General features: G+C 34.9%; 1 protein-coding gene across 1 annotated transcript; it reads right to left on the bottom strand.

Annotated features, from left to right (window-relative positions):
• Positions 1–15,184: 15,184 nt before the first annotated feature.
• On the bottom strand, positions 15,185–18,445 carry LOC133690498 (zinc finger protein GAI-ASSOCIATED FACTOR 1-like). The gene is made up of 4 exons (XM_062110721.1): positions 17,756–18,445; positions 17,256–17,652; positions 16,963–17,156; positions 15,185–16,230 (listed from the first exon to the last, which is right to left on the bottom strand). The coding sequence occupies exons 1-4, from the start codon at positions 17,907–17,909 to the stop codon at positions 15,470–15,472; spliced, it is 1,506 nt and encodes a 501-aa protein (XP_061966705.1). The 5' UTR covers positions 17,910–18,445; the 3' UTR covers positions 15,185–15,469.
• Positions 18,446–21,281: the final 2,836 nt, after the last annotated feature.

The raw sequence follows: 21,281 nt of genomic DNA, 5'->3' as shown, positions 1-21,281 counted from the left end.
CTACTCTCTTTCTTTGTATTTTGTAATGTTCAAGTTTTATTTTATGTTATATTAATCTCTTATTTATGCTTTCCATTTCCTTTACTATACTTAGTTAACTTATATCATGTTTATATCCTTATATTGTTTATTTATGTTTTTCTTCTTCATTATGTTTAGCTAGTAATTTTGTCAAGGTGAAAAGGGTACACTAATGGTGTAAGAATAAGTATAATATAAACTCAACATGGACTTTAATGTTTAATACTAACATGTTTTGTATTTATTATCTTACTCACTTTTAATACCTTGCTTGTTAAATGGTTAATCTAGATTTGTTTTGTACAACCCTTGGTACAATAAACACTTGTTAAATGGTATAACCGACACTTATGCTATGAAAAGAACTTGATTTGTTGTTAACATAAGTTACACCATGAATACCTGACCACATTTACAAGTATTGGCATTACTCAAATAAGATAATTAATATAATCATGTTAATAATTTATAATCCGATTGGAACCTCCTTTCTGTGTGGTTTCCAGTTGAGTAATAAAAAGAGTTTATACTATACTGTTTGAAATACCATTAATGGATCCTTTAACCTTGACAATTGTTTTATCCTTGTTTAATCCTTGCATCAATATTACATCTTAAAAGTTCTCTTCAATTCCTTTTCATTTATTATTTATAATTTTATATAGTTCACCTCCCTGTGGTTCGACCCCGGTCTTGCCGGCTTATTTATTACTTCGACACCCCTGCACTTGGGATAAGACATCAATCTTGGGATCCATGTGCCATCACTGGCAAAGACCAGCAAACTGGTGGATCGGGATCATCTTCTTCTTCTCTTCCCGCTCGTACCGGAGGTGGATCTCCCGGTCACCTGCAAGGCAACCTAACAAACACAAGCAGTAGATTTCACTTTTGTTTTCCCCTTTTTCTTTTAGATCTACCACTATCTCCCTCCGTTAATCCTTTCTTCTTCTAGGTTCAACGTCACCATTACTTGTTTCTGTCTGAATGGTTGAAGATGGGAGAAGAAGTCGTCATGGTTGGTGGCGTGTTTGCACACACGACGATGGGACTCAGGGGGAATCGACTTAAGGGACTGACCACTGCTGCTGGATGAGAGAGTGGTTCAGTGATTCATCTGTAGGCCGTCCATGGCCACTATGAGTGGAAAAGGAAGGGAACTGAGTGGTGGTCGAACTATAGGGAGGCTAAGTTATGGTGGGGTTGTTCAGCTGGAAGTGAGGCTGGAAGGTGGTCTGTGCGGGCTAATCTCGGGTTTGTCGGGTGGAGATGGGAAAAGGCAAGTGATGTTGTTTTAGCCAAGGGAGGGGCAAAGGAAAAGAGAGGAAATGCAGAGGCTTGTCTCTGTGGGGAAGAGAATAGTGAGGGAGATAGAAAGGGGAGTGGCGGATAGTGTGTGAGAGGTAGAAAATGGGTGCTCTAGTTTGTTTTTGGGCAAGGGGGTGGTGGCCTGAGAGAAGAAGGAAAATCTTTAGGTTTAGGTTTAGGTTTTTTTCTTTTTTGTGGTCCCTTAAATTTCTGATTTTTTTTCTCCCCTCTCCCAAAAAATTCCTCCGCCCTTAATGTTGACATTTTCCACTGTATTTATAGATAAAATGTTTTTAGGTTTTCGAACTGACCCCTCAATTATAGGCAAAGTGGTTTAGTCTTCAAAACACATAAGTCCTTCAACTTTTTTTTTGTATTTTGAATTTATTTTGAAAATAAACAATATCAACATCGACTCAACAAGGAAAATTTGTTATTGTAAAATTAACACGTTAAAATTTGAACGCGTTCAAAATACCTTTGAAAATTTTAAATTCTTCTGAGATGACGTTGAAGATGATGAAAACGATGCAAATATATCAAGAATGAATTTTTTGGGTTTTCATTGTTTTTTTGCTATTTTTTTAATTTATCAAAAACATGGATCAAAAATTGGGTAACAACAGATGCCCCCACTTTACAATGCTTACGAAGCAAAACTCCTCAATGTTTTGCATAGTAAGCTTATAAAGAAAACAAAACGTCTTCCTGGCTTGCTGAGTGATCCACTCTTCCAAGGACTTCGCTTTTTCAAAGAAAATGATCTCATTATCTTGGATGACCTATCCCTTTTGAAGAAAATTGGTCTATTTTCATAGGCGACCTACCCACACATACTCAAAGTGGTTTATTTTCAGGGGAGACCTGCTCATGCATACTCACACTGGTCTATTTTCACGGGCGACCTGCCCACACGTACTTATTTTGGTCTATTTTCAAGGGCGACCAGCCCATACATACTCATTTTGGTCTATTTTCACAGGCGACCTGCCCACACATACTCATTTTAGTCTATCTTCAGGGGCGACCAGCCCACGCACACTTACCTTGGTCTATTTTCATAGGCGACTTGCCCACACATACTCACACTGGTCTGTTTTCACATGCGACCTGCCCACACATACTCATTTTGATCTATTTTCAGGGACGACCAGCCCACGCACACTTACCCTGGTCTATTTTCACGGGCAACCTACCCACACATACTCACACTGGTCTATTTTCACGGGCAACTTGCCCTTTTGATTGGGTTAACCTGAGATCCCATCTGGCGATCTTCTTTAACCAGAACCAAAGTCGGTGTGTAGCTTGGTCAACCTGAAATCTTATCTGGAGATTCCATTTAACCAAAGCTAACTTTTGTGTGTGGTTGGGTTAACCTGAGATTTTATCTGGCAATCTTCTTTAACCAGATCCAAATCAATCTGTAGCTCAGTCAACTTGAAATTCCATCTGGCGATTCCCTTTAAATAAAGTTAAACTCTATGTGTGGTTGGGTTAACCTGAGATCCCATCTGGCGATCTCCTTTAACCAGAACCAATACAAAAATATGTGTGTGGTCTCATTGTAATGGGTGACGTACCCAAGTAAAAGATGATCTCATTGTAATGGGTGACCTACCCTGGTGGAAGATGTGAAGTGGTCTCATTGTAATGGGTGACCTACCCAGATTGAGATGATGGTCTCATTGTGATGGGTGACCTACCCAGAAGGAAAATGGTCTTATTATGATGAGTGACCTACATATATGGAAGATGTGACTTACCTGGCAAAAAGACTTGGCTGGAAAAGTGCTGACAGGATAAGGCTGACAAACTTAGCGCTTCCTAATTGCAGGGTTGACTTAAAGACTCCTCTTGATGACTGGATTGATCTCCTCATTTATTTGAGATTTTCCTACTGACTGTGTTCATCTCATTTTGTTCTCGTTCCAAGATATAAACCGATTCTTTGTTATTATCAACTTAATTATTCTTTCTTTGTCCACAATCTTGCTGGACTTCATTGAGGATTTTCCTGTAACAAATCGTAAATATGTGCAATGCTTTGAGGTTAGATGACATGTATGCATCCTTACCTAATTTGAAATATAGGTCCCCCCTCTTTGATGCTCCATCGTCATAAGGTGCCTTTGTTTACATTCCAAAGCCTTCTTTGTTCTTTTGATTCACTAGCTCATTCATGTGCTAGCCTTTCAATCAAATGCGAGTGCAATGCCCATCATAGGTTGTCCACGATGATTACTACTCTCGTTATTTATCAAGCTTGACCCTCCCCCCAAGTGTGGTGTTGCTTGATTCATCATGAAGGAGTTTAACAAATCGTTCATCTCCTAGATTCTATCAAGAATTGTTCTCTAATTGATTGTATGCATCTTGCCAACACCCATCAATATTGTCAATCAGTCATGAACTTGCATCCAGTTGAAACAATACTCTTCAAGTATGTTATCATCAGCCTTCACGGAACTCCCAAGTCATCCAGCCAAGCATCTCATAGCTTGCAGTAAAAAGCTCATCGTTGTATGCTCAATGTTCTTTCTCAATAAGTTCTTCTTAGCTCATCTAATCAGATTGTGAAAAGAAATGCCTCGGCCTTATCAATGATGTTGCTTTTATCACCCATACTCATATCGCAAAGTGCGTATTTGAGCTTCAAAATAGATGATCCCACAGTCAGTCTTGGTGGGTATGGTACATCCTTCCAACATTCATTCAAATACAACTACGTGATAACATCGTTCAAAAGTCATAACCATGTTGGAGATGATAAACCAAGATGAAAAAATGAAAATATCTTTCAAGTGCAGCGCTGCTCATCAATTACTGCTCCAATTCACTAGCATGGACTATCTTTGCCCTCAGTTGATCTGAATATGTTCATTCACTAATTATCTTTCTTTGAACCATATTGTCCTCAGTTCATTGATTCATCATTTGATCATCTTTCCTTACCCCCAACTGATCTAAATACTACTTGTTTTCCTTCTCAGGGTCCATTGTATTGCCCCTAGGTGGTCTTCTTTTCAACGAGTGTCGAAAAGTGTAGATGTCATTTCTATCAAAGCGTTTGCAAATTCGATTATGTTCTTCTTGTTTGACAATCTTTCTTGTTCTGGAATCAAATCACACATTTCAAAGGGCATGTCTATTCAAGTCTAAATTGTTGAAATGAAATCAAAGATGTCAATTTTGAAAAGCATTTTTGAAAATTAAACTTGTTTGGTCAAAGATCCAACATACATCATTCAATGTAGTCCTTCGATTGTCTTGTATTTTGAAAATAGAAATTGAACCGTTGTAAGATTAAAATGGCTTTTCCATAGTTATTTGTATCCATTTAAACTCTGTTTTGGGTACATCTTTTGATGGTCTGTGATGAGGTAACCTTTTTGTGAATTTCAAGAAACAAAATGCTCAAGTCAAAACTCGAGGGTTTATCAAGAAAGATTGTTTCCTTTTTTTTAGCACCAATTTTATCAGCATACATAACACTCAATAGTTTGATTCATGAAGTCACGACCCTTATGAAACAACTCTTCAAGTTTTGAGATTGTCATTTATCGGTTCAGATTGTTTACTTGATTAAAAAAGGCTTTTAAAAGCACGTAATGCAGGTTATGGTTCATGGCTATGAAAGAAAGGAATTTTACAAGCTCAAAAAGTGTTTGAGGGTTTCAAGAACCTAAGATCCACATCAATTATTCATCAATCTCTTTTCCTCTCATTGTCTTTATTGAGGAAATGACATATAACCATGTTAGCTTCATCAGAATTTTCTTAACATGAGTTATAATGCAAATCCAACTTTTTCTTTAATGAATAACCAATCTAATCTTTTTGAAGACACTAGAGGCTTTATCATAGACATGCCAAAAGATATGAAGCTCGATCTTTTTTTGTGTTGACTTTTGGCATTTGTTTGTCTTTCTTCAATTGAAACTTCTTTTGCCCCTCTTAGAATTGATAGGCATTCTCCTTCCTTTCCACTTTTTTTTTTTTTGCTTTTTCATAGCCTTCCTCAAAGTTTTATTGGATGACTCTCAGTCCATGGTTTTTCTTCTTCTAACCCTTTCTCAATCATTGGACTTTTGTTCTAAGCCTTTCTTTTATCCATTAATTCTATTAGTGTCTTCAAAATATCTCTCATTTGCCCCTAGTATGGGGTGTGATCCTGGTCAGGGTTTCTTTTTAAAAGAAATATTATATTAGGCTCAAATGGGGAATGCAAGGGATATATATATCTTTAGAAAGTGAATGGATGAACAAAGATGGCATTTTCTCATTTCAAGCAAGGTTGGTTAGAATCGATAAATTTTGACCTCATCTAGTGTAATGATTTGGACTTGTAAGAATCATGATTCATGAGTCCATAACTACTGAATCCACTACGTGTCATTATGTATATTGCTAAAACTTAGCTACATGATGTGTGGTTCGGTTTCATGTGTGGGTTCAAATTTTGTTTTGTCACCTCATGTCATTCTAACAAACATCAAGTCATTTTTGTAATCAAAACACTTTTAATCTTTTAGGATTGACTAACCTTAATTTTGCATGTTGGAGTTTGATCAAAATATTTTGTCAAAATACCATTTGAAAAAAACATCTCTTGATTTCAAAAATAATAAGAAGACAAAGAAAAGACATGTTTCATTCAAGGATGAGATGTGACCCCAAAACAAAATGCAAAATGGCAAAAATCCATAACGAAAATGATTGACAGTTCAACACCCTTCTTGGATTAGTTTTTTTCTAGCAATATCAGTGTTTTGCCAAGCATTTTCGATCACCTGTCAATTTGAGGATGTTGTGGTGACAATATGGCCGATGACATTATTTTTCGCAAACTCAATTCGCTTCTTACACACCAAACTCCGACTCAATTCTTCAAATTCTTAGAACTGTTCAACTAAGATGGTTCAGGACCCCACCATGATATTCACATCTCTTGTCCGGATTATACCACCTAGGGAACGATGGTTGCATGGGATTTGACAGAGTTAGGGCAACAAGTTTAGAATCTGGCAGATGTTGTTATGCAAACTTGAGTGGCAAAGGTATGTCAATCATTGGCAAAGACATTTGAGTAGTTGATACTTGAGTAAGACTTGACTAGACCACATAACTATGGTTTCCCACCTTCAGAGTCATCTCTTTATTCATCTCTCATCATTGTTCTGGGATCCATGACAGTAACTTCAATTTTTCCCCTCTTCATAACTTGTTCAATTCTTTCAATAATCCTCACAACATCATGTCAATCTTCCCATGTTGTTGTGGTTGTTTGAGGATTATTGGAACCTCCCAACAGCTAGGTAATCTTGGCAACACCCGAAACATGCAGCACCGCCACTACTGATGTGTGAAATGATGCCTTGTCTTTATTGGAGGAGAAACTGATGAATCTAAAATTCTTCTATTTCCTCTTTGATTCCTCACTGACAGTGCAGCAAACAGCCACCTGTAGAGAGAGTTATATTCTGTTGAAGTTTCAGTCTTCTTTATGTTGTTTAGTCCAGGTTTGTCTTTTCTCCCTACTTATGTATTTTAATGTTGATACTGGTGGGAGAAAATTATAGATGATATGAAACTACTACATCTCCTCTTGAATTCCCCACTTGCAGATCCACAAACAAATATCTACAGAGAGAGCTCTGCCACGTAGAAGTTCGATGTCTGCTAATGTTTTTCAGACCAGGTCTAGCTCTTCAACCTACTACAGTGTCTTGGTGCTGAAACTGATGAGAGAAAATTTTGTAGCATATGTAACTACTAAATCCCCTCTTGCATTCCCAACTTGCAGAGCCACAAACAGATTTTTGTAGAGAAAGCTCTGCCACATAGAAGTTCAGTGTCTAATCATATTTTTTTTAGGCCAACATCACTGTTGAACTGGAATTGAGCTCACAGTGGGGGTAACTTCAAAGAAGGCTAATGCATCATGCATAGAAGGCTAGCAGCTATTGGGTGCCATTGGAAGATATGAAGGCTTTGAATGACTATCAGTGCAGTTGAACACGAACAAGGGTTGTCATTAGTTGATGACTGAAGGCATTGTTGTCGTTGTTCATGACTGAAAATGAGAGGTGCAGCTTCAATGGGACGTGGACAAGTAGTGTTCCCACATAAGACTGTGCAGACATGCCCTTTCCATTTGATGCTCAACACTTGTTCAAGCAAATTTGAGTCTAGCTACTTCACCTTTGATGCTCCAATTTTCTTTTGATAATGAGCCTCTATTTGACCTCTTTCTTTATTTTTCATATTTTTTCAATCAGTGCAATTGACCTCGGGTGGGGGAACCTACTTTTCATCATGGTGCATGCATGATAAATGTATGAACATGTAATCTATATGATGAACTCGTCCTTTGATGGGTGACATATGGTCATAACTCTTGCATGATGAAACAAGAATTTGTATTCTTGCTCAAACTCTACAATAGAAATTTCTTGAGGGATGACCATTATATCCCCCGTAAATCTTGAATTCAAGATGCTTCAAGAAGGGTTTACTCAGATGTAAAACAATGTGTACGGAGCATACATACTAAAGGCAGGTTCTAATCTTTTTAAGAGAGACAAAGAGTAGGTTTACTACTTGGTTCTTAAAAAGGGTCTCTCGTTGTCCCAACAATCACCCTCTTGAAGGCAATATGGGGGCCCAGTAGGCAATAGGTTGGCACATGTACCAATCACTACCAGTCTAAGCACTCAACGAAGAGTTGGGGTTTACATAAACTTAAACCTTGACTAAAAGTCGTAAGGTAAGCTGCTAGTCCCCCACCTAACCTGAAGCTTGTGTGTGCTTTCAAAAATTAAAACATGTGATGCATGAGAGAATTCTATACAATACATGAATAAAACAAAAAAAAAACAAAACAAAACACAATAAAACTTAAACACATCAAAACACAAAGCTTAGTCCGATAATGTCGAAAACAGTACCTTTCCTAGTGGAGTCGTCATTCTGTCGCACGTCCCTGTGCGGCGTCGATTTTAATTTTCATTAGTTTGCTTGATTTGAGAGTCACCACCTAGTATTCGATTCAAGGTTACTAGGAAACCTAAATGTACTGGTCTTTATCAGAGATTCACGGGTAAGGGACTGATTGTGGCTAAGAAAGGTATTAGCACCCCTAGCGCACCCTACCTAAAGTAAGCTACTTCGTGATTTAATGTGATTTAAAAACAAATATTAATCAAATTCTCAAGGCTTTAATAAATCAGTTATTATATCCCAAAATATATGTAGAAACATGTTCTTATATTTTCACGGGAAATACAATATGATTTTATTTGTCCTTCAGATACTTGACCATATACAAATTAAAACATTAATTTTTTTTTTGTCTTTTTGATTTTATAATTCAATAACATACATAAAAAAAATACAAACACATCCCTATCACTTTTTACTATGTTTACTCACCCATAGTTACAAGCTTCCAATTATAAGTTTACAATGTAAACAGAAATCAAAATTACCTAAACAAAAACCTTGAGAATTTTGAAATTACATAATACACTCCTCAAAAATAACAGGAGCTACAGGGAAGCCTTCTGGAATCTACAGGAACAGTGGCGGTGCATAGACTGACACGACCAAAGAGTTGATGTCTTCTCCCAAGTGTAGGAGTATCGAAGTAATAAATAACCCGGCAAGACCGGGGTCGAACCACAGGGAGGTTAACTGTATCAACTACAAATAAAGAAATAGATAATAACAGAAATGAAGTTAAAGAGAGCTTTGAGATATGATATTGATATAAGGTTTAAACAAGGATAAAATAATTATCAAAGTTAGAGGATCCACTAATGGTATTTCAAACAAGTATAGTATAAACTCTTTTTATTACTCAACTAGAAACCACACACAAAGAAGGTTCCAATCGGATTATAAATTGTTAACATGATTACATTAGTTATCTTATTCGAATAATGCTAATACTTGTAAATGTTGTCAGGTATTCATGATTATAACTTATGTTAATAACAAATCAAGTTCCTTTCATAGCACAAGTGTCGGTTATACCATACGGTTAGGCTATGAAAGTGTCAAGTATTTGTTGTACCAAGGGTTATACAACATAAATCTAGATTAACCATTTAACAAGCAAAGTATTAAAAGTGAACAAGATAACAAATACAAAGCATGTTAGTATCAAATATTAAAGTCCATGTTGAGTTTACACTATATTTATTCTTACACCATTAGTGTAACCTTTTCATCTTGACATAATAAACTTAGCTAAACATTATGAATAAAAGAAACATAAATAAACAAGATAAAAACATAAATAAGATATAAGTTAACTAAGTAAAGGAAAGGAAATGAAAAGTATAAACAAGAGATTAATATAAACAAAACTTAAGCATTACAAAAATATAAAGAGAGCAACAATATGATCTTGATCTTAAAACCAAGATGCCTAAATACATGACAAATGCCTCCTTTTATAGGCCAAAATTTGGAACTATTGATTTGATGGCTAATTGTTGAGTGGGTAGCAACATCTTGACTTGATAATAATCCTTACCTTCTTCTCTGAACAAAACGTCATTGCTAACGTCATAATTTGAACAAATTGTCCATATGAAAGTCTAGGAAATTGTCTCAACTTTCTAAAAAAAAAAGGAATCAGTGCATTTGGACTTCTAGAACTCGAGATATGGGCTAAACACTGAACAGTATATGGGCTGCAGGATAGATTCCAACTTCTCCATTATTGCTAAGATTTGGACTTCCAAATAGCAGAATTGAGTCTTTCACTTCCATGAATGTTTTAGGCCTATATCTTAGCTTTCTAGCCATATAAACCAAATTAAAATCCAAGATCTACAGCTTCAGATATGACCCAATGACTGAACAGTGTTCCAGTTTGGACTGAACCAGCATCTCTTTTCTAAGCTTAACCATTTCTTTGTCCTCTCAATTTCAGTAGTTAAACTCATCAATTAATCCTTTGATTTATGTGATAGGCCTGCATTTAAGATGAACATTTACCATAAATTAAAGGTATCTTATAGTATCAAACTTGTTATTATAAAACATGTTTTAGTTAAGAAGTTATTGATGCTTTAAGTGCAAAATGATGATATAAAACATTGATAAAAATGCACTTTTAAGTACTAATCACACACCCCCAACCAGCTTATTACTAGTCCCTAGTAATCAAAGCGTTAAAATAGAAAAACAATTTGCAAGTTCCATAAAGCAAAGCATTCATCATTCTACTTCCATTAATCTATCCAGATAAACAAACTCTTATTAAATTTATATATCTGCTCAATACCTCTTAAACAAAATATTAATAAACCTTCCTTTTTATGTGTTAAATATATGAAAACATAGATAATGGGGCTTTTATTGGAAGAAAACAATATTTTGTTCTAATGTTTAAGGTTAACTTCCTTGGGTTGGGATTATTATCTTTTTCTTTTTTTCTTTTTTTTTCTTTTTTTTAATATATACATATAACTTAAAACACAATGCATCTTTAACCCATGTAATGAGCTTTCGGCTAATGAGTCCCAAACTAATTGGTCTTAGGGCATTAGGTGTTGAGACACCCCTACAAGCTTAGTAACTCGGGTTTCAGATATTGATACGTAGATAGTGCAATGTTTGATTCCCTTAAGCTTTTCTCCTTAACTCATGTAACAAGCTTTGGGCCAATAGCTCCCAAGTCAGTTGACTTTAAGGTATTAGGTGTTAAAACATCCCTTTGGGCTTAATTGCTTAGGTTAGGGAGGCTACAAAACCAAACTTATCTACATTTTTATTATCATCAATATTATCAATTTGTTTTTTTTTTTTTTTGCAAATTATATACTATCCATTTCCCTTACTTGTTATCTTTAACAAAAAAAAAACATAAATAATGTAATAATCAAATGTACAACCCACAATCATATGTTAAAGTGTGTGTGAAAATGAAGGTTTAAGAATACTTGTTAAATGAGTATATAAGCAGAACCAAGTGATAACAATGCGAGAGTTTGTAAACCTGAATATTTCAAGAAGTATTCTGATAGACCTTGATAAGAATATTTACTAAGATGCGTCTCAAGAGTCAAGAAAATTCCTCCTTACTCTACCATCCTAATAACAGTTTTGTCAAATGGTTTTAATAATAGCAAAAACAGTTAGCAAGTTAGTTTTATTTTTATTTTTTAATGTCAACTACTACCCTCTCCCCCCAACCAAAACGAGACATTGTCCTCAATGTCATAAGGTAGTAAGATGGAGTATAGAAGACATCACCTGAAATAGCGAACACTGACAAACCTAAAACACACTAAAACAAATATAACAAAACAAAATAATATGCTATTAATAAAACCAAAAGACACAAGGATTCACAAACGAAGGCTCAAATCCAATCTAAGCTTTTTACGGCTTTTCTTAGTTGACCAATTTATGCGACTCATGGAGGGATCAATTACAGGGATGAAAGATTGTAGTTGGTCAATCAATTGTTCAGCAGCGGTAGAGATTATGATTTGTCGTGCTGAAGATGTTAGAAACTCTTGTTCCACAGCTTGATCAAGAAAAGACAACAAATTATCATAAAAACCATTAACATTTAACATACCTATGGGTTTATGGAATGTGCAGTTGGGCCCAAGAGGAAATTTGAAAGATCTCTTCCAACATGCCCAGACCACATGGTAAAGCAATGAAGGCATCAGCATGGTTAAACATTGCATTCAGTCGATCAGACATTGTGAGGACCTGTAGTTCCTCTCTAATTGTTTTACCAATGATGTCCCCTTTTGCTAAAGCTTTGGGGACAACCCCCAAAACTTGACTGCCTCCTAAAAATACAGATATTGACACCGCCCTATTAACCTAAGGCCGCCTCCCCCATACACTAAATGAATCTTTCTCTTAACTAGTACCTGACCAAGATGATTTGCTAATTCTAAAAACTCTTTTTCTTTCCCAGGACTGGATCCACCGAAAACACAAATATTTCTTATATGATGACTTGAGGAACCTGCCATTTCTACACACTTTTATATCTGTTGAATGTATGAGTTGAGTAGAAATGAAGGGAAGGAAAAGAAGATTTTATATATGAGAAATTGAAAATGCAATCATAGCACCTATATGTAGGCCAGCTGGAGTCTCACTCTCTCTCTCTCTCTCTATTTATTTATTTATTTTGAAAAGACATGTGTATGTACAGGTAGTTGTGATTGTGACTCACATCTTCCCTTAGTTTTATGTCCAAAAACGGCTTAAACGCCCTCTATAGGTCGGGGATAGGCTTCCCATGCCAGTTTTCTTAAAAACTGGCAAACATCATCTTTTTAGTTAAATTCCCAAGACTATGTCGAGCATGTTCTTTATGGAATTGTGACCATAAATCATGAATTACACGATGTACATCTCCACTAGGATGCGTCTCAAGAGTCAATAGAAGATTATCTAAAGACACTTTACTGAGGTCATTCTTAATGAATTGTATTTTATCTTCGCGGTTTATAGATATCATTCCTAAAGAACGACATTGTGCATTACAAGTCCATCTGGCACATCGGTGACAGACTTTCAATCATTTTGGACGACGTTTCTTTGCAAAAATATTTTTACCTGTTCCAGGCATATTGAGTCGACAATGATATTGTTTGTTTTCAAAATAAATTCAAAATAGAAGAAAAAATTATACGGACCAAAAGGATTGTTGACTAATGGTGGCACCTAACCCTTTGGTGTTGAGATTACTAACAAATTTGCAAAGATCATACGGACCAAAAGAATTGTAAGAAATTTTGCATGCTTAGATGAGTGAGTGATTTTGAATTTGGGATTCGAGTTCTCTATCATATTGATATTTCATTATTATTGATGTTATGTTTTGTCAAGTTGATTCAATTTAAATTGAATGTGAAATATTTTTTAACTACTTCCGCTCACATGATCCAAACCAAACTTTAGAACACTCTATAAATTCCAATCTAATAGTAAAGATTTGGAAGGTTGCAGCCCAACTAAATGCTAAGACCCTGTTTTCTTCGGTAAAGTAAGCCCAGTGTAATAAGATATTTGGCCCAATGTGTAATAAATAATAATCGCAAAAAAGTAAGGTCTATTAAACCCAATTACAAAAATTGGTGACATTAAAAACTTAGTTTGTGATCCTCCTATGACGAGCCTATTTCTCAAGCCCAACAAGCCGCGGATTAATGGGAGTCTTCTCACCTGTATTTATTAAAATGTTCTTAATCATACACTATCCAAACTAGATTGGCCATATACGATCTAAACTAGTAGAGAAAAGTCTTCACATACTTGCGTCCCTGCTCGTGGTACAATGAAGCCACCCGGTGAAGGACGTCATGATTGATAGGCATTAATTGATTTTGGCTGCCGCAGCAGCATATGAACGTCGGAACTCCGCCAAGTTGCCGAAGATAAGACTGTATTTTGGGCCACTTATGCCTTCCTTCTTGAAATGGATTTTGAGAGTGTGAATTTAAAGATGCAAATAAGTGGCGGGGGGGCTGAAGGAGTGTTTAGTGTTTGAAGTGATAATGGTGTTTAGTTAGTATTTATGTGGGTATGTAGCTGAAAACTAGAATATTTTATGTTTGTATAGCTTAGAGTTGATCGATTTCGTTTGCTGACTTCGGTTGGGAATAATTGAAATCGTGGGCTGCGTAAGGTGTCAATTATGGCCGGAAAGTAGCAAAGAAATGATTAAATTGTTTATAAGTAAAGGGAAAGAACATGTGCTTAGTGGAATACTCAGCACCGTTTGGGAACGCGGCTGCGGCTGTGTTCTCAAAAAATTTAAAATTTTTTTTTTATTAAAATTTAATATGATTTGTACGTTTTGGATCGTTTTGATGTGCTGATGTTAAAAATAATTTTAAAAAAATGAAAAAACATCATTGGCATGCATTTTGACACGAAAAATTATTTGAAAAGCACCCACAACTTCAATCCATCTCCAAATTGTTTATAAGTTTTACGTCAAATATGTTTTTGCGTTGTGTGTGTATATTGCCACTTGAGATATATATATATATATATAGCAGGGTTATGATCATGTTTGTAAATGGGTTAATAACTCGGTGAAAATGACAGTGAGAATAAATAATTTGACCGGCCATCTCCAACGAGCTGAGCAGAAAACAAAATCTGAAAATGGCAACCTTCCCTCGTAAGGGAACCCACGAGGCCACAAATCATGACACGAAAGCAGCTGCCACCTCACGACATTAACGCACTGTTTTTTTTATATTTTTTAAATTAATATATTTTGTATTATTTTAAAGTGCAAATAAAAAAATTATTGTAGTATATTTTTAAATAAAAAATAAAAATAATTTATATTATATTTTAATTCTAAGGTATGTTTATTATTATAATAACAACTGTATTTAAAAAATAGTTTTTGCTTGTAAGTATATTAAAATAATATTTTTATTATTATATTTTAAAAATTTATTTTTAATATAAACATATAAAAAAATCTTTAAAATAAGCAATTTAAAATAAAAAATTAATTAATTAATTAAAAAAAACACGTTATCACAACGTAATCAAACACCCTCTAGACTTGTGCAGGAAGGAGAACGCTAAACAGAGTAACCATTGTTGAGCGCATGACCCCGGTTGACCGGCCTTTAAAGAAGTACAACTATCATTCAATTAAAGAGGCCACCGTCTTCCATCTCAATATCATTTTCTTGTCCCCCGCTGCTCATGTGTGAAAACACTCCCTTGGAAAGCTGCCGCAGCCCTCGTAATCAATGTCCCATCCAAACTTAAAGTCCGCACTAAAATCTTATTTTCCTATCTTTTAAAAACAAACTGAAGTTCAAAGATGTGATCAAAAGAGAACAAATATTTAAGATGCTTGCTAGGTATTAATTAGTAGTAGGCAGTAACAAGTTCACTGTACACTGCGACCAATAGATTTCGATTCTTAACTTTGCCTTCAAAAAAATATAAATAAAGCAACTACGCACGGTCGAGCCAAAAAAATATACAATGGTATGGAGAAACAAAAGGTGTGTATCTATATATAAAGCTACGAGAGACGCCCGTGAAAGGCCAGCTTTTCCACCCGTGACAAAATAACACCTTGGAAAAGTGAGGGTACATGAATTGAGCTGGGAGCTCAAGCTCCTGTAGATCCATAAGGCTTCCTCTCAGGCACACCATCCCATGTTTCTTCAGAAGTCCCTCTACCTCCTCCTCCACCATATGCTGCGGCAGTGGCCGCTCCAACATTAAAGCCACCACTATAGGAATTTAGCAAAGCAGAACTAGCAGCATCCATGCCAAGCCCAAGAAGGTCAAGTGTCGTTGGTTTGTTTCCAAACAATGAAGATGAACCCATCATAACATCACTGCAGGGAAGCCCAAGGCCTAGTCCAGCTGCAACAGTGGTGTTGTTCTCTGGCTTCACATCCCATTTATTGCAATTACTGTCTTGATTAGTTGAAGGGGGTAATCCTAAACCACGGAGAAATGATGGGTTTGATGTCGTTGCACCCATTTGTGCTGCTTTTTGAAGCAATGCAGTGGCAGACATGGCTGGTTGCGGAGATGGTGTGTAATGGTAGTGCTCTTGCTCTGTGCTGAAGAGAGACGAAGTATTGTTGGAGAGATAAAAAGATGGTGAAAGAGAGAGTGATGGGGGTTCTATCGCTCTAGGTGTTGGCATAGTAGTGGGACAATCAGAGCGAGCTAAGCCGCAAAACAGATTTGGGAAAGAGGATGGTACTGATGCTTTTGGTGGGATAGCAGCTGGTGTTGCTGTCGAAGAGGCAAATGTAGTCGCAAATACATTACTGGTTGAGCTAGTTGAGCTTGTGCTTGTAGCCGAGGCACATGCTATTGGTGGTGGTGAAAGTCCAATTGGATTTTCTGCTAGTTCTGTGACAAGAAACAGAGAAAAAACGAACATTAACCCAAAGTAAAGAAAAGGGACTTGAAAAAGAAAAAAGAACAATGCAGCCCAATGATCCCAAATACCAAAGAAAAAGGATATACTAGCAAAAAGAATGTACTTTTTGGAGGAACATGAGGGGTGTGGTGATGAAACTGCTGTAAAAGCTAAGCAATTATGGAGTCCTTTCTATCCATCTCTCCAAATCTCAATTCACTTTATTATTGCGTAAATGTTTTATTTTTTAGCTTATAATTTAAGTAGTATTGGTATTATAGTAACGATTCGTTTTTATTAAAATAATATTTTTTTATTTTTTAAAATTTATTTTTAATATTAACATATTGTCTGATTCTAGCAGCTACTCGTGAAACACAACGTAAAACCCTTCTCTCCTCTCTCTCTCTCTCTCTCTCTCTCTCTCTCTCACCACACACACACAACACACACACACACACATCTGTTAATATTCTCTAGCCCAACATCCACACGAGAAGGACATCAACAAGAGACAAAACACTCGTACATAACCGAACCTGTTTACCCAAAACCATAAACTTCAATCTATTTTGTCCACGGCCACAAGAAAACAATAAAAAATACAGCCATGATTCATGAACCTTAGGCAAGTCAAATACTTGTCTTGGCCAACATAGCTAGGCAATGTATTAATAACGGATCAGACGCACTAGCTAGCAAGCTTAGGCTAAATTAATTACCTGAGCTTTGAACTGATAAACCCGGAGACACCACACTAGTAGACGGCGTAAGTGGTGGAGGCGGTGGTGAAGCACCCACACGCTTGATGTCACAACCATTCCCTTCCTTTCCCATTATCGCTAGGGTTTGTGCCCTTGCACTCTCCTCCGCTAACGCATCGCAAAATGCTCTGTGTGTTACAAAACTATCCCTCCTGTATAACAAAACAAAACCAAATAACATAACATAATTAAGTTAAAATCAATGACAAACAAAACATAAGGTATAAAAAACAAAATTAGTTGACATTCACCTTGAAAACAAAGTGCCACAATCACATTTATACTCTTTAGTGCCACAAGTTTTCAAGTGAGCTTTCCAATCAGACTGGACGGCATATTTCTTCGAACATCTCTCACACTTCCACTTTTTCTCACCATGCTTTCTGTAGAAGTGCTTTTTAATGCCAGTAAGATCACCAAGAGCTCTAGCTGGGTTGTGATGTACACAAGATGACTCTGGACAAACATAGACACGCTTCCTTGGCTCTTTGTTGGTTCGTTGCTTTAGCTTCCATGGTAAGTTATGGCCTCGTCTGTGAAGTTGGAGGTTCTGGTCTCTTTGAAAGCCCTTGTTACAGATCTCACACACGAATCTGACTGTGGCTACTAAAGTCTTTGGTGATAACGCAACCACTTCTGCATCTGGATCTGAAAAAGAAAGAAAATTGAGTCTATTAATAATTAGCTTACAAAAACATTACCAAGTGTTTGAAATGTTGGGGTCATGGTACTGGAGTTGAGAGTTAATTACCTGGCATTCCAGGGAGATTTCGCTTCTTCTTTGGTGGTGGCACTGTAATAGAGTGTGGCATGCCTTGGTTACCAAAAGAAGAAACATTGCTAATTGTGTCTTCTCCAGAAGCTTTAGATACTGTGATTCTGGATAAATTCTCACCACCCACCATTCTATTTCTTTCAGAAACTTCTAGTTAAGATGAAACGAATTCTTTGAAGTCACCAAGAAAAATTTCTACTTTTCCAAGTCTCTAAGGTTACAAAAGATATATGGGGTAGTAATAGTACTGTTCTAGGCTTTTGATTTAAAAGATCAACTGACAAGAGAGGAAATGGATGATTACACCTGACGTGAATCCTTGGAAATCACCAGAAAACCAATCCACTTGAACTGGTGTGTTTGAATGCTGAGATTCTGATTTCTTTTAGAATTCAAGAGAGAGAGAGAGATAAACAGCTATGTATGTTTAGAAAAATTCTTGGCCTGTGTTTCTTTGATCAACTATCGATCACGATGGAGGGGAATGAGGCACTGTTTTGACTCATTCTGTGACTCGTTACCCTGAGTTTCATGGTCCTAAAAGGCGGCTACTTGAATCCATACTCATCTTCGCCGAGTGGGGGAGAGAGAGTGTGCAGACACAGACATGGATAACTTTGAAGAGAAGAGAGGAATTTTAAATGAAGTGGAGAAAGTAAATTTAAGAAAAAAAAAATTTTGAGTTAAAGCGGCGCCAGTTAACTATGGCTAACTTTGAACCTGGGCCTTTTGGATTTATTTAACTATAGTTAAGAGAGCATATGTATGCGTTTAGCCGGTGCAACAAGTCTCTCCTGCTGCCCTGCGCAATCAAATTCGTCCGTCCACGTGTCAAGCTATGCTGCTTGCTGAAATTTGTTGGAACTATCGGGCTAGGCGGTGCTTGTCGTTTTGTAGAAAAAACAATATTTTAATCATATCTCCCTGCAAGTTTTTTTTGAAAGAGCAGAACGGAAAGACATTATTACCCATGCTTGGTTAAGATTTTTCATGAAATAAAGTAATAAACTACCATGACAGTTCGGCTTATCGGGAAATATTTTTAACAAATTTATTTGGAAATGTGGGTAAATTTATGTTTTTAAAAAATTTAAAAATTTTATTTATTTTATTAAAAATTAATTTTTTTGTGTTTTGAATTGTTTTGATATGTTAATTTTAAAAATAATTTTTAAAAAATAAAAAAATATATTATTTTAATACATTTCAAAATAAAAAAAATTTTGAAAAATAACCATAACCACATTAATAAACAAGTTAAGGTTTTTGTTGTTATTTATTTTTAGCAGATTAATAATGTTTTTTAAAGAAATTTTTTAAATATATTAAAAAAGTTATATTTTTATTTTTAAATATCAAAATAAAAAAACATTAATTTAAATTTTTTAAAAAATATATAATTTCTTTTAAAAATACAATAACACTCCCATAACATTCTCTTAAACTAAATAATATACAATATGTTATTAATGAATTATGTGATTATTTTTAGTAAATAATTATTTAAAAGCTGATGGATGTATAATAAAGGTGTTCAAATGTATATTTTGTGTTTGCATTTAGTTGTGAAAAAAAATGTATCTTTAAATGGGTTCGAGGATGGAATATCCACGCTTTTTTCGGTCAACTTGCATCATCTCTATGGCACCAGAATATTTTCATTTCACAACTTTAACTTAGGTAAAAAAAAAACAAAAGTGTTCAAATGTATATTCTGCTGCTGTAACGTCTTGAGAATTGTACAATTTAAGATTAAAATGATTTAATTGAATTTTAAAATAATTATCTCAACTTATTTTTACATGTTCTTGCATATCTAATTGATCTTCATTTGTTTTTATTTTATTTTATTTTATTGTTTATCTCTCAATATTCTCTTCTAAATTAATAAGAAAAATACCTCTCAAATAATAAATTTAAATTCAATCTGATTTATTATAAAAATTACTTGAAAAAAATGAATCATGACATATTAAAATTCGAAATTTTTATATTTATTTATTTATTAGTGGATCAAGTGGGATTTTAAAAAAAAAATAGCTATATATTTTTTTTAATTTAAATAAAAAAAATGAACAAAAAATAGATTGAAGAGTAATTATATATTTCAAAGACAAATGGGATGCGATTAATTACATTTATGCAAATAGATTGATACCTTGATTAAAAATTAAACTTATTTTATTTGAGTTGTACAAATAATTATTTTTCTTAGACATTGGAGAATATTTTTCATCATAGTTTGAATCATGATCAAGGCTAAATAATTTATTCTAGTAATTTCTAACATATATCATCCATGTTGATATAAATATACTAGTTTTGATTAAATAAATTATGATGAATGCTGACATAAAAAAATTCCAAGTCAAAAGGTGATACAAGGAAATAAATCTATTTCATCACTTGGGTTACCCACTTTAGGGTTAACAACATGCACATATATAACGGTTTAACAAAATTATTACAAATAAAACTAAAACTTATTATTGTTTTATCATGAATTGTGCACGGTATAATTTATAATAAAACGATTAATAAGCTTTTTAATAACCAAAAAAATAACCACATACTTAAAATTAGAATAATATTTTCACATATTTATTGCATAATACAATTATTTTCTTGCCCTTGAAAAAAAAAAACAATTGAGAGGCTTTTTTGGATTTTCACATTTTTATATAGTATAATTATCATATAACTCTCGGGGTCAACTTTTTTTTTCTAAGATCAAGGGGGTACTTTTGTTTTTTATCCACAAGTTTCTTGCGATTATCCCATGGAGTCAAGGGTATTCTAATCTTACTATAATTTAAAAAAAAAATTGATGACGTGTACAGAGCACGCGTCTGCAAGTGGAAGGCATCTGCGTTCTTTAGGCAACACATGTGGCACCTCCTAGTGGCCAATGGTGGCCTTCTGGGGTGGTGTCTGAAGCAGCACACCACTCGCTACATGGTAGGGCGATGCTTGTCGGCATTCATGACATGAAGGAGCTTTGGCAATAATTCCCCCCTTCTTTTCTATCTCCTCCACCTCAAAAGACATGATGGCCTTGCAAATTTAAAAAGTAGTCCTCAATCTTTTAATTATATCGAATTGGATTTATTCATTTTCAATTTCATCCCTTGACATTTGATTTTTTATGTTTTTTTTATCAAATCTGATCTTTATTCTTTTGATTCATATTTATGTTACTTTTAATTTTTTTTCTAATTGGATTTTATTTTTCAATTTAATCCCTAATCATTTTTTTTTTGAATTCAATCCTCATTCTTATGATTGAAATTACTTTTATTTTGAGTTATCTTCTTGATTAATTGTTTAGTGGCAATTTCATATATCATTGTTTAATTTCATTGAATTTTAATATCATATTTGGTGTTTATTTTTTATTATGCTTTTAAAACCTGACCCGAGAGTCGACCCCCGTCATGTCCTGGGTCTCGGGTTGGGTTGAATAACTAGAGTTATTGAGATTCAATCGGATTTTTTTATGCAT

The sequence above is a fragment of the Populus nigra genome, chromosome 4 (assembly GCF_951802175.1).
Source record: "Populus nigra chromosome 4, ddPopNigr1.1, whole genome shotgun sequence".
NCBI lineage: Eukaryota > Viridiplantae > Streptophyta > Magnoliopsida > Malpighiales > Salicaceae > Populus > Populus nigra.
The sequence above is the reverse complement of the archived record's forward strand: the minus strand, read 5'-3'. Positions and strand labels throughout refer to the sequence as shown.

What these genes read in the sequence shown, in the direction of transcription:
- LOC133690498 (XM_062110721.1), bottom strand. Translation starts at nt 17,909, where the DNA reads ATGGTGGGTGGTGAGAATTTATCCAGAATCACAGTATCTAAAGCTTCT. An exon ending in AAATCTCCCTGGAATGCCAG is followed by an intron (nt 17,653 to 17,755) that starts GTAATTAACTCT and finishes TTTCTTTTTCAG; the next exon opens with ATCCAGATGCAGAAGTGGTT. An exon ending in TTTATCAGTTCAAAGCTCAG is followed by an intron (nt 16,231 to 16,962) that starts GTAATTAATTTA and finishes TTCTTGTCACAG; the next exon opens with AACTAGCAGAAAATCCAATT.